Genomic DNA, 12,474 nt, shown 5'->3' with positions numbered 1-12,474 from the left:
AATAAAACAGAAAATAACATAAATAAAAGAAAAAAGAAAAAAAACTGAGGGACCTCACGCCCCATCCTGCGCGCCATATAGGTAGGATCCGCCCTTTTAGCCCCAAACCAAGCATCTCAGTCATTGCTGAGGCCCAGTAGACTATGGGTTTGGGCTCCATCTACGTCCCCAGGTTCCAATTCCAAACACTCTTGACATTCCCCTAAAAATCTCCTAGGTGAGACTGGTCGCTGGGTCCCACGAAGAGCCAGCCATAAACCCTAGCAATTTCCCCACTCCCGACCTCCCTCCCCCGCCTCCCGCGCCTCGCGCTGGATTCGAACCCGACAGCGAATCCACGCTCGCCGCTGCTTTGCCGCCATGGAGGACGCAGCGGTCGAGGAGGCGGAGGTGAGCGGCGCGGGCGAGTTCGCGCCGGCGCTCGTCGCCGCCCACCCGCTCGGCCACTCCGTCGCCGTCGCCGTCGGGCCCGAGCTCCGCGTGTTCGATCTCAAGTAAGGATTGCTCTCTTCGCCTGCGGTGCGGCTTCCTGCATAACCTCGGTCGGGCCCTGTGTGTAGCGAAGTTCGTGTTTCGACTGCAGTATCGCTAGATTTTTGTGGAGATTGGGGGTAAATGCGCTTTTGAGCCGAGTCAGGTGCTTATCTTGTACAGACAGTAGTTTGGTTTCATATGTCTTATGTGTGGAAGAATGACTACTGAATTTTAGATGTCTAAAACGTTCCTGCTGTCTATTTTGTAAAAGCTCAGGTGCTTAGTTTTGTACTGTCTAATACATATGCTTATTTCTCAGGTGTAAAGTTTTATTTTAATGCAGTTTGCTTGACGAGCAATGCAAATGATGATTTATTTTTTGTGTGCATCCAGGGGTGGTTGTGCAGTTTCGTTGTCAGATGATTCTGGCGGTTGTTCTCATTCAGATGCTATTAGAGCAATTTCGTTCAGTGTTGATGGTGCCTTGTTCGCATCTGCGGGCGATGATAAGCTTGTTAAGATCTGGAAGACTGACTCGTGGCGCTGCATCCAGACTATGTGAGTGCTGCTTTTTTTCTCACTCAATCTTGCTAACACGATGAAGACACCAAACAGTGGACCTGTTATTTTGCATTTGTTCAGTCTATAAGTGTCGCTGTGTTATATGGTGTATGAGAACCCTCTCCTTACCTTTCAGTAGTAGCCTTTTATTTTACTTGTATTAGGTCAATAGTTGCAATGAAATTGGTGATTGAATAGTGAGTATGTTTATTGTTGTGTTGTTGTTAGCACTACTAAATTTGCTGAGCATACATATGATTTATTTTGCAATATTTTTGCTTCTGCAGAACTTCTGAAAAGAGGGTTAGCGCAGTTGCTATTAGCAAAGATGGCCTGTATGTAACATTTGCAGATAAGTTTGGTGTCATTTGGTTAGTTACTGTGGGGGAACATGGCGGAGGGCAGGTGTCATCTGATGATAACAAACCTGTCTCAATTTATGGTCACTACTGCAGTATTATTACTAGCATGGTATGGACAAATTTTCACCTTATGCACCATGTGGATTTATTTGTGCCTCCTATATATTGATCAGTAAGCCTGTATGTCTGACTGTCACTGTCATAGTTCAGTGTTTTTTTCTGTTCATGTCGAATATAACCATGCTTACTTATATCATTTATTTGTGAATGTAGAAATTCTCACCAGATGGACGGTTCATTGCCACTGCTGATCGGGACTTCAAAATTCGAGTATGGAACTTCTGTACTTCGCAGTAATCGCCTTGGTGGGGCATAATTCTGAGTTATTTATCTTACTCATGTAATTATTTTTGTAGGTTACATCATTCCCAAAGGATCCTGTAAAAGGGGCTCCCCAAATACAGAGCTTTTGCCTTGGACATACAGAGTATGTTCAGTTCACTTTGTCATCTTTTTGTTCATTTTTTACAGTTAATGTTCCTACCATGTCTACATAACTTTGAATTTTGTTGATCATGATCCCAATTGCTGTAGTTTCACAGCTAAATGTTGCAACATAGTGGTTAATGTATTTGATAATTGAGGTGACTACCCATGCAGATTCGTTTCTTCCATTGCCTTCACAAGCCTTTCAGGAGGATCAAGCTTTCTATTATCTGGAGGCGGTGATTCAACTGTGTGTACATATTCAGTTTAGAATCTGGCATGTTGTCGCTATAAACTTAGCCAAAACTTCTCATGATGTTGTTCCCTTTTATCTGTTTAAGGTTCGGTTATGGGACTACATAAATGGCTGCCTCCTTGATACATATGAAGTCAAAGACAAGGTAAAAGCTGGATAATATTGTCTCAAGCTTTATGTCTGTTCACAAAATTTCAAGTTTTTCTGTAGCTAATTAGTTCTTAAAACTACTTGCAGGTGGGAGAACAGCCAGATGAAACTGAAGATAGCAATCTAGCCATTGCAGACTTGTGTGTGACAAATGATGACTCACTGGTTGCTGTAGCTATTCAAAGGTAAGATTGAGTGACGGTTGTCTGTTCAACATGTAATGAAGTTTATTTCGTCAGTAACTTAGGGTTCTTTTTAAGCACTGCAGTTTGAATGGCATAATGCTCTTAGCATGCGATCTCGTAGCAAAGAAGTTATCTTTTCTAAAGGTACATCTCTCTTTTTCTTTTTTGATTTAAAAGGTACATCTCTTTGGCAAGCAATTTTCATGTTTTTCAGAGCAACTTTATTGATAATGTTTTTCAAGGCAACTGATTCAGATACAAGAGCATCAACAGAATCTTGTTTTAAAATGATATTTCTAGTAGTTAGTCTTATGCTGATCAATAGCTCGGTGTTGATTTCTTGAAGGCTAAATGCCTACGCTATTCACTTGCCAGACCTTGGTTCCAGAAAAGGTTTTCATACCTGTTTAGGCCTTGTTCGGTTGGTGGATTTGAAGGGGATTGGCAGGGATTTAGGGGGATTAAATCCCCTAAAATCCCCTTCAATCCTCTCCAATCCCCTTGGGAGGAGGATTAACCGAACAAGGCTTTAGTGTCTTGGAGAGGTATTAGCCTGTAGCTAGTTATATCATACAGTACTTATTTCACTAGCTACAAAGCCTAGCACATGCCTTAGCAGTTAAAATAACTGATACAAGTGTGTGATAAGCCTGAGCTCGTTTTGTTAACTACTGTACTGAGGGCCAGGACGTGACAACAGAGGGATGTACTTTTGTCTTTGGTGTTGCCTGCCAGTGAAACATTCAGTCAAATCCCTTAAATAGACTGTATCCTCAGGCCTAACAATCTTGTATAACACTTTTAACTAAAAGGGTTACGTGATATGGCTAACAATCCATCAGTTGGGCTGGTTGCTATGGCTATTGCTAGTTCCTCTGCCGTACCCGACCATGAGACTGTATGTTGCAGTTTTTTCACAAAAAATAGAGTTTGTTACTGAATCTAGTTAAGAATGATCTGGAGCAGTTTTACCAGGCCTGCTAATTAGTAACTAGTCAGATAAATTGGAAGATTTGATGGTTAATACATATCTCTTGTCATCTCGATGCATCCTCGGTCTGCTTACTGGTAATTTTGGGTGTGTGCATCCTCCATGCGTCAACAAGCTCTTGACATCATCATGCTATTGCAAAGGCCAGCTGTGTTTTGGTAGTGTGCATTGCCCGTTTTCTAGTTGACTCGCAACCTAATAATCTCTTGTTTCCAGAGTTGTTTACAAATCATCTACCTATTCTATGCGGTGTTAGCAAGCTTATGCCTCATGCCCCTTTGCAGGTGATTACAACGGAAAAGAGCTACATCCCCACTAGCTTAGCCTACAGCTCATCCGATGATCTCCTGTGGACCGTCATGGGCGCATCAAACATGCCTAACCAGGCCGCCTCCCAGTTATTAACCCGTGTCAGAATCATCCCCCGGTTCCAAAAAGATCTATCAGCCTCGGCTGACCACGACCCTGCGGTCCTGGAGGACAGCGAAGTACCACATGGCGAGAAGCTTCTGTTGGCGCTGCAGGGAAGCCTTGACGCCTCAAAGCAGGAGGAGGTGCTGGCCGCGGTGCTCGCCGCCCTCAGAGTGTCGATGCACAAGATGCTGGTGAAGAAGAACTACTCGGAGGAGAGGCGGGAGCAGCGGAAGAGGGGCCGGAATGATAAGAAGATCAAGAAGTAGCTCTGCTCGGCCTGCAAAACACCGTCAAATTAGAGGTCCTCTATGTTGTACCATGAAAAGCTCAGAGCACAAGGAAGGAATGCACAAGTAGGTTCAGCAACCATTTTCTTGTGACCCATGGCATGGAGACTGCTTATGCTATAGCGGCTTCAGTCGAAATGCCACAATTTTTTTTTGTTTCTTTTTTTGTGATTTGTGAGCTGTGGCTTCGAATGATAATTCTGTCTTACACGAAATTGGAGTTGGTCCTACACCAAGTGGTGTGAATTGGGTTTAATCTATCGCTGCTCCAAGATAGCAATCGTGTGATAATTACCAAGTGTCAGAAGAGTTCGTTCTTGGAGAAATGCTGCAACTCTAATAACTGCGTCCTCACTGATTGCATCGCCGTCGCCATCTAGTCGACTGATGGCATGGGAGGACGCCCGGCCCTGGCCGTCGTCCCTTTGCCGTGACATGATCTCCGACATGATGGCGGTGATGACAACGTTCTTCGTGGCCCTTTTCGCTTTCGCAAGAGCTTCCGTTCAATGATCTTCTCAACGTGACGCGCCTGCCTGTTGGCGTTTCTGCGAAGAGCTGGGACGAGCGAGCGGGCTGCCGCACATGCCGTGTCTTGCTCTCAAACAGAGAAGAATATTTTCCGGTGATCGCCTGTTTGTCTTCATCAAGTACATCAGGGTTCAGGGAGTTCAGAAAAAAAAATTGGGGGTTCAGAACTTGTTGCCCAGGACCAGACGAAAGGTGCTACTACCTCTCTCTCAGTTTAGAGGGCGTGCGCGTACCCCTAGGTCGTCAATTTGACCAACCTAATACAAGTCATATATTACAAAAAATATACCAACATAAACTTCGGAGTTTCTACTTTCAAAAGGTATAATTTTTGTATTATATAGTTTATATTAGGGTGATAAAATTGGTAACCTAGGTATACGCGTAGGACTTGTAAACTAAAACGGAGGTAGTAATCAGGGACCCCGGGAATTTATTCTTCATTTCATTGCAACAGTTCTTGCAATCATGAACCCAAAGCGCATGGTTGCGCCTTTTATTTAATCGACATCTTGAGTGTTGCGTCTGATTTATATCGCCGGCTGGGCTGGTCCCTCTCTCCAGTACTCGTAGTGGCTGGCCCGTAAGCACCGGCGGCAGAAATGCATTGACAAAACTGTACGGGTAGGTTTGGCAACCATTTTCTAGTGACCTCATGACGGCTGCTGACTGCGCGCTTCATGATGTCTGTCAATCTGCAGTTCCTAACTGTCGTGACTTGTGAGAGCCGCGACTTGAAAATGTCAGCTTGTCATTACAAAACTGGATTGGATTCAATCCGATCCAAGTCGCCGGTCCAAGAAAACCGCAAGTATCATCATCATCATCGTGCAATAATTACTGTATACTCCCTCTGTAATCAAACGAGTTCGTCCTGGGAACGCATCGAATTGCCGGGAGCCTGAACGAACTGCGCTCCCTCCCTGACTGCTAATTTGTCGTCGTGATCTCGACTGACGGCCGGTTGGGAGGTCGTGAGCGAGAGCGCTCCATCTCCCCCCACCATCGTCCATTTGCCGTGATATGACCTCCGATACGACGGCGGCGAGGACAAGGCTCGCCTCGTGACCCGAAGCGCTTCCGTGCAATGATCATGTATCCCCTCGGCGTATGTGACAACTATACCTGGCCATCTGTCGGGCCGAGCCTATCAAAACCCGATGAAAAAAACCCAGGCCCAAGTCCGACCACACCGTCGGGCTCAAAAATCAGGCCCGAGCCTAGCCCATCACGCTAAAAACCCGCCGGGCCTCTTCGTTAACGTGTGAATACGACGGGCCTAGGCCCAGCCCGGCCATCGGGCTTGAAATCTAGGCCCGAGCCCGGCCTGTGGACAAGGTCGGGCTGGGCCGGCCTGCCAATGGCCAGGTCTAGTGACAACGATCGTATTAGAAGTTATTACGATGATTTGTTCAATATGATGATTCTGTTAGAGTTGCCCTGGAGGATTCCCTGTGTCCCGTAACGTCGTCCCTATATCGTGACATGCCCACCGATATGATGGCGGCGAGAACAAGGTTCACCTCGCGACGTGAAACGTTTCGTGCAATGATCATCTGTCGCCTCAACGTACGTGACAAAGATCGTATTGGCAGTTGTTATGACAATTGGTCACTACTAAATTTACTCCAAGGCCAACTACAGAGCACGGCCTCATCCCGTTCGGCCATGTCCGTTTGGGGCAAAAAGAACAAACCCCACGGCCCAGCGCGCGACGGCCTAAACCCATCTTGTCTGTTTTGTGTCCGGCCCGACCCATTTCCAGCGCAAATATGCGCCCGGTTTGGGTCCAGGCGGACAGCGAATGGACACGCCTCTCGTCCGCATCGGTGCCGCGTGGCAGATGGCCACCTACCTCCCACCACCTAAATTAACTGTGCACACATGATCGGCCCCACCTGTCATCCGTTCAGGCGAGTGCTCGCTGTTCTTTTTAAATGGGAAGTCGTGGACCGGTCATAGTCCACGCTCCCACTCCAGTCCTGCTGCCTCATCGAAACTCGACCGCAAACCCTACTTCTCCCCTCCCTTCCTCGAGCTCGCCGGCCGCCGGCAGCCATGGTGTGGTGGAGCACCGGCCGCAAGGGGGCGCACAACCACGAGGCTGTTTCGTTTTTTCGGCCGTCGCCGCACTGCCAGATCAGCGCCAGCACCACCCCCACGGAGGGCCTCCGTCATGGGCGCATCAAACATGCCAAACCAGGCATCATCCCACTTATTAACCCGTGTCAGAATCATCCCCCGGTTCCAGAAGGATCTATCAGCCTCAGCCGACCCGCAATCCTGGAGGACAGCGAAGTACCACATGGAGAGAAACTTCTGCTGGCGCTGCAGAGAAGCCTTGACGCATCAAAGAAGGAGGAGGTGCTGGCCGCGGTGCTCACCGCCCTCAGAGTCTCGATGGACAAGATGCTGGTGAAGAAGAACTACTCGGAGGAGAGGCGGGAGGAGAGGAAGAGGGGTCGGAACGATAAGAAGATCAAGAAGTAGCCCTGCTTGGCCTGCAAACACCTCCAGATCACGGGTCCTCGGCGGCGCGTTGTACCATGAGAAGACAAGGGTACAAGAAAGAAATGTACTGACAAAGAGGTCTGCTTCGGTACACCCCCCGCGCTTAACGTATAAGGGCATTTTGGGCATACGGTGCTTAACGTATCCCGCGCCGTATGCGGCGTACCCATACAGGTAGAGCCGAGCGCACGGCTCGAGCCGATACGGCTGGCTCGCAACTACCCTTTCGCCGTCGAGCGAAAAAAAAACCCACGACCTGCGCTGATCACGCGGCCCATTCCAACGTCGCCCCGCCCCGCCGATCGCCGCCCTTACCCGCCGATAGCCGCCTTTCCCCGCCGATCTAGACGTGATCACGCTGCCAATTCCAACGTCTTCCCGTTCGGCCGATCGCCGCCTTCTCCCCGTCTTCACCCGGGATCTGGCCGGCGCGGACAGATCTTCGAGTCGCCCGCCGTACGTGATGTCGCCTCCGTGCAGGTCGTCGCGGTGACGTGGCCTACGTGGACGCCGTCGCCGCCCGCAACTCCGTGATCAACCTCTCCGGCAACGTCCTCGCCGTCCGCAGCCACGCCAGGCGGGCCGAAGTGCACGTGCATGCCATGTAAGCCTTCTAGTTCGTCAAAAAAATTGAATCTGTAAATAATTATGTGCAATCTCTTGTTAGATAAGAATTTCTCATCTGTATGATCGTAGTACATTTAATTTGATTTAAAATTGATAGATCAATTTTTATTATAATATTGCAGTGTAGGTTGAGAGATCATTTAATGGATAAAGAAACTGGATTTACGGATCTGCTTTTGGACACGAGTGAGTGGGATGGTAGCGATAGTGTTGATCATACGAATGGTAATGATAGTAAAGATGATGATGATGGCAGCGACAATGAATCCTGGTCGTCGTACAATAATTTACCTGAGGAGGATTTTGAAAAGAAGGAGGAGGGTGCTTGTAGTGAAAACGTAAGTGTCTTGTACATTCTTTTTGTCGGATGAAGAACCATATTGTACTTACACGTGTATATGATTTTTTTATGTGCAGGAGGATATTGACGTTCACAACGAGGAAAATCATGGTGTTGAATCTTTCGGGGATAACATAAGCCAGGTTCGGTCCAAAATTTAAGATGTCATTGAATAATAAATAGTTGGTAATGACAACTTACACTTGCTTATGTGGAATATTGTAGGCTAACTTTGATGGTTGGAGTGGTGAAGATGGAGATGAGCATGAGGATGGAGCTAATATGGACATTGAGGAAGCTGAAATCCAGCAACGTGCGCTGGAGACACAGTTGAAGGTTATGGGTATGACATTTGCATCACAATGGGAGGCTCACATGTTCTATAATAACTATGCCAAATACCGTGGATTTAGTATCAGAAAAGATAAGGTGAAACGAGGAAAAGGACTTTCAACCACTGTTCGGTATAGGAGATACGTTTGCTCGAGGGCAGGAAAGCGTCGCAGTAAATTTTTAAACCCGGAGGGCCGTACCCGCAGGCTAAGACCAGAGACTCGTTGCGAGTGTGGCGCACATTTAGTCGTGAAGTTGGACAAAGGACGTGGAGTTTGGTTCGTGGCAACTTTTATGGATGATCACAACCATTTGTTGGCTAGACCAGATGAGGTGATATTTCTGCGGTCACATCGAGTGATGGGAGATCACCAGATAGCTGAGATCTTGGCGATGGAAGGAGCTGGGATCAGAAAGCATATCATCGTTGACAACTTCATTAGCAGGTATGGCTCATATGATAAGTGTGGGTTTCTGAGATGAGACGTGTACAACCTATGTTGCCGAGAAAAAATGAAGTTGATTGCGAAGGGTGATGCTAACACGGCAATTGGGATTATGAGGAGCAGAAAAGAGAAGGATCCAGAGTTTTTCTTTGAGTACGTGCTTGATAAGAAGGGTCGTTTGAAGAGCATGTTCTGGTGCGATGCACAGTCGCGGCGGGACTATCAACTGTATGGAGATGTCACGGTGTTCGACAACACATATAAGATGAACAGATACGGTATGCCATTCATCCCCTTTGTTGGTGTAAACAATCACCGTTGCACCACAGTTTTTGGTTGTGCCATTGTGTCCGATGAGACCGAAGCGACATATGTGTGGCTGCTCCAGACATTCCTGAAGGCCAATTGTCAGAAAAAGCCAAGGTCAATCATCACAGATGGAGATGCTGCAATGATACGAGCTATTCGGTTGGTTTTGGTTGATGTGTTGCACCGTCTCTGCTCATGGCACGTGGAAAAAAACATGCAGAAGCACCTTAATTACAAATCGCTAAGTGAGTTCAGGGCACTCTTGTACTACTCCACCTCTCCAGCCAACTTTGAGGCGAGATGACACGCTTTCGTTTGTAAATGGAAGACTGATAAAACAGAAGAGTGGTTGAGTAGGATGTACAGGAAGAGGACTCTGTGGGCAGCATCATATCTGTCAGATGGTTTTTTTCTGGGTATGCGCAGTAATCAGAGGAGTGAAAGTCTTAACTCTTGTCTTCACCTGCACTTGGACGGCGGTATGACTATTGTTGACCTAGTTGTGCATTATGAGAATTGCATAGTCCGACTACGTGAGAACGAGGCGCATGATGACTGTGTTTCAAATCAGTCATTGCCACCATCAGTCACAGAATATAAGGATATTGAGAAGCATGCCGCCAAAGTATTCACTCATTCTAATTTTTATATTCTTCAACAAGATCTGAAGAAGATGGGAGAGCTTGAGATTTTTGAGACGCTAGTGGGAGTTGACTGCCACACCTTCATCGTGACATGGAGGAATAACCGGAAATTTCAGTTCAGCGTGAATTATCGAGCTGAAAACTCTGAAAATACGATAGACTGCAGTTGTGGACGAATGCTTCGGAAAGGATTGCCTTGCAAGCACATTTTGTATGTGTTGGTTCATCTCAAAATATCTAAAATACCTAAGTGTTGCATCCTTAAGAGGATGTCGAAAGTTGCGAGAGGTGGGCTGCCTGCACAGCGAAAGAGTGACTTGTTTGGCTGTGGTTGGACAGGGGCAGAGCAGCGTGCTCGCTATAGTCAACTCAGTATGACAGGAGCTGAAGCTTTTCATGTTGCTTCAAATGATCCATTTGTCTATGATGAGTTGATGCAGTGTCTGCAGAATATAATAGCGAAGAAAAAGGTCCCTGATGATGATGCCGTTGGTAGTACAAGAAATGTGCATGAGGAGCCACGTCAGCCGGAACAACATGTTGATGTCATAGGTGATCCCGTGAAAGTTTCCACGAAGGGCGCCCCTAAACAGAGCAGGACAGGGCGGGCAAAGAAAGATCCAAATGTTACAAAAAATGGAAGACCAATATCATTTTCTGAGAAAAAACCCGGTCCTCTTTGTGGCATTTGTAAGAGAGAGGGCCATAGACGGCAAACGTGCCCTGAGAATGAAAAGTAAGTTTTCCATAATTTTAATTATTTTTTGGTTCTCTCTTCACAATTGTCTGATGAGTTCTTTACAATTTGTTATGTAGGAACCGGGCATAAAGAGAACCGGGCATAAAGATGAAGTATTCATAATCAATTGAAGGCAGTGGCAATTTTAATTTATTTGTTTAAGAATAAGAGACATGGCACTTTGAGTTTATTCTTTAAACCACCTTGTTCGATGAAAGTCATTACCACTTTCAGTTTATTTGTTTAAGAATAATAGACATGGCACTTTGAGTTAATTTTTATGCCACCTTGTTCAATGTTATGAGACATGCGATTTATATGAGGACATGCGATTTATATTTTTATGTGTGAAACTTATTATATTTGTATGAATGTGTTACTGCTGTCATGGCTTAGTCAAGTTATGAACATTTTTAAAATTTAATGTATGTGACAATTTTTTATAAAAAAAAACCCAGCCGTGGCCGGCTGCGCGCACGGACAGTAAACTACAACGCCTTCTGGCCGCGAGCGTGGAGGGCCTGGAGGCCACGGCGCACAGCAGGGCATTCATTAATATTCTGTAGCGAGCTTGTGAGAAGGCGAAGACGCGGGTATGTTAACCGGTCGGCGCGTCTCTCCGCGGGCGAGGTGGGACTAAACCTACTCGGCAGAACGCGCACGAATAGGATCGGCCCGACGCGCCCAACGCGCGTCGTTTATGGGCCGACAGATCGCCATATTCCCCCTCGGGATCGTTGCATGTGCCCGCTGGCTGGGGCGGGACGAGACGTGCGCGCCTGTCGGTCGGCCGGGTGCTGCGCCAGCAGACCCGCGCGTGGCGCACTGCCAATGGCGCCAGCCCGCACTAGCTGGAGTGCGCGGGCCCGCAACTGCCTCGGCGGGCGGCCACCGCACGGCCTGGAATATTCGTCGGATCCAGCGCCGCTGCTGCCACCAGAATCGACGTGGGATATTGTGCAGGTTTTATCCACACCGCACCAACTCAGGACGGCGAGCATATTTTTTAATAAAAAATGACCGCCGCGAGTAGGAACAACAACAACACTACATTTAGGGGCAAATTTCTACAGCAAAGTGTGGCGGCTAAAACAAGCGCCACACCTTAGGCACAAATTTCTACAGCAAAAGCCTCTTCCAGCTGTGGCAAGCCCAACCTTAGTAAAAAACCAAACGTGTACATAGAAAGATGTGGCACAGCACACCTTTGGCGTGGCTAGCTAAGTCATGAACCAAACATGCCCGTAATATCGCAGAGGCAAACTGATACATTTTAGGACAGAAAAATATTATTTGCCCACACACATTTAAATGTGTAGTGTCTTACGAAAGAAATAAATAAAACGTGGAAAATTGTCGAAATCTATCCCAGTGCCATGTCGCATTACAATCGATCAAAGTATCCAACAATGGTAGGGAAACCTTCTACGGGACAAAAATCCTACCAATGCTAATACCTACTCCTTCTCCATGATTTTAACAATTTTCATCTTCACTTTCTCTAATCTGTTGACCTCAGAAAAAATGATTTCCGCGACAATACGTGGCCTTGACTCATTAATCTCTTGCTGGTCAAATTCATGTGTCCAGCGATCTCCGTCCCAGTATTTTATGCACCACATCACAAAAAGTCCACAAGACACTCTGCAATAAACATGTGTGATCAGCATAGGATATAGCATCCACTTTCTTGTACTCATTTAACTTACCCATCATGTTGTGCCGGCATTTTATACTCATTAATTGGCCACGATGAGACATCTGGAAATTTTTTTGATTCAAGAATAGAGTTGGCCTCCATAACATCTTTAGATATTTCAGCTCTCTG

General features: G+C 46.7%; 1 protein-coding gene across 1 annotated transcript; it reads left to right on the top strand.

Annotated features, from left to right (window-relative positions):
- The first annotated feature begins 188 nt into the window (after window positions 1–188).
- On the top strand, window positions 189–4,422 carry LOC123113298 (tRNA (guanine-N(7)-)-methyltransferase non-catalytic subunit wdr4). The gene is made up of 10 exons (XM_044534494.1): window positions 189–494; window positions 868–1,032; window positions 1,323–1,506; window positions 1,671–1,727; window positions 1,814–1,884; window positions 2,058–2,133; window positions 2,225–2,284; window positions 2,377–2,474; window positions 2,558–2,618; window positions 3,750–4,422. The coding sequence occupies exons 1-10, from the start codon at window positions 361–363 to the stop codon at window positions 4,143–4,145; spliced, it is 1,302 nt and encodes a 433-aa protein (XP_044390429.1). The 5' UTR covers window positions 189–360; the 3' UTR covers window positions 4,146–4,422.
- The last annotated feature ends 8,052 nt before the right edge of the window (window positions 4,423–12,474 follow it).

Source organism: Triticum aestivum, chromosome 5B, assembly GCF_018294505.1.
Source record: "Triticum aestivum cultivar Chinese Spring chromosome 5B, IWGSC CS RefSeq v2.1, whole genome shotgun sequence".
Taxonomy (NCBI): Eukaryota; Viridiplantae; Streptophyta; class Magnoliopsida; order Poales; family Poaceae; genus Triticum; species Triticum aestivum.
Note: the sequence above shows the minus strand (reverse complement) of the source record. Positions and strands in the feature narration are given on the sequence as shown.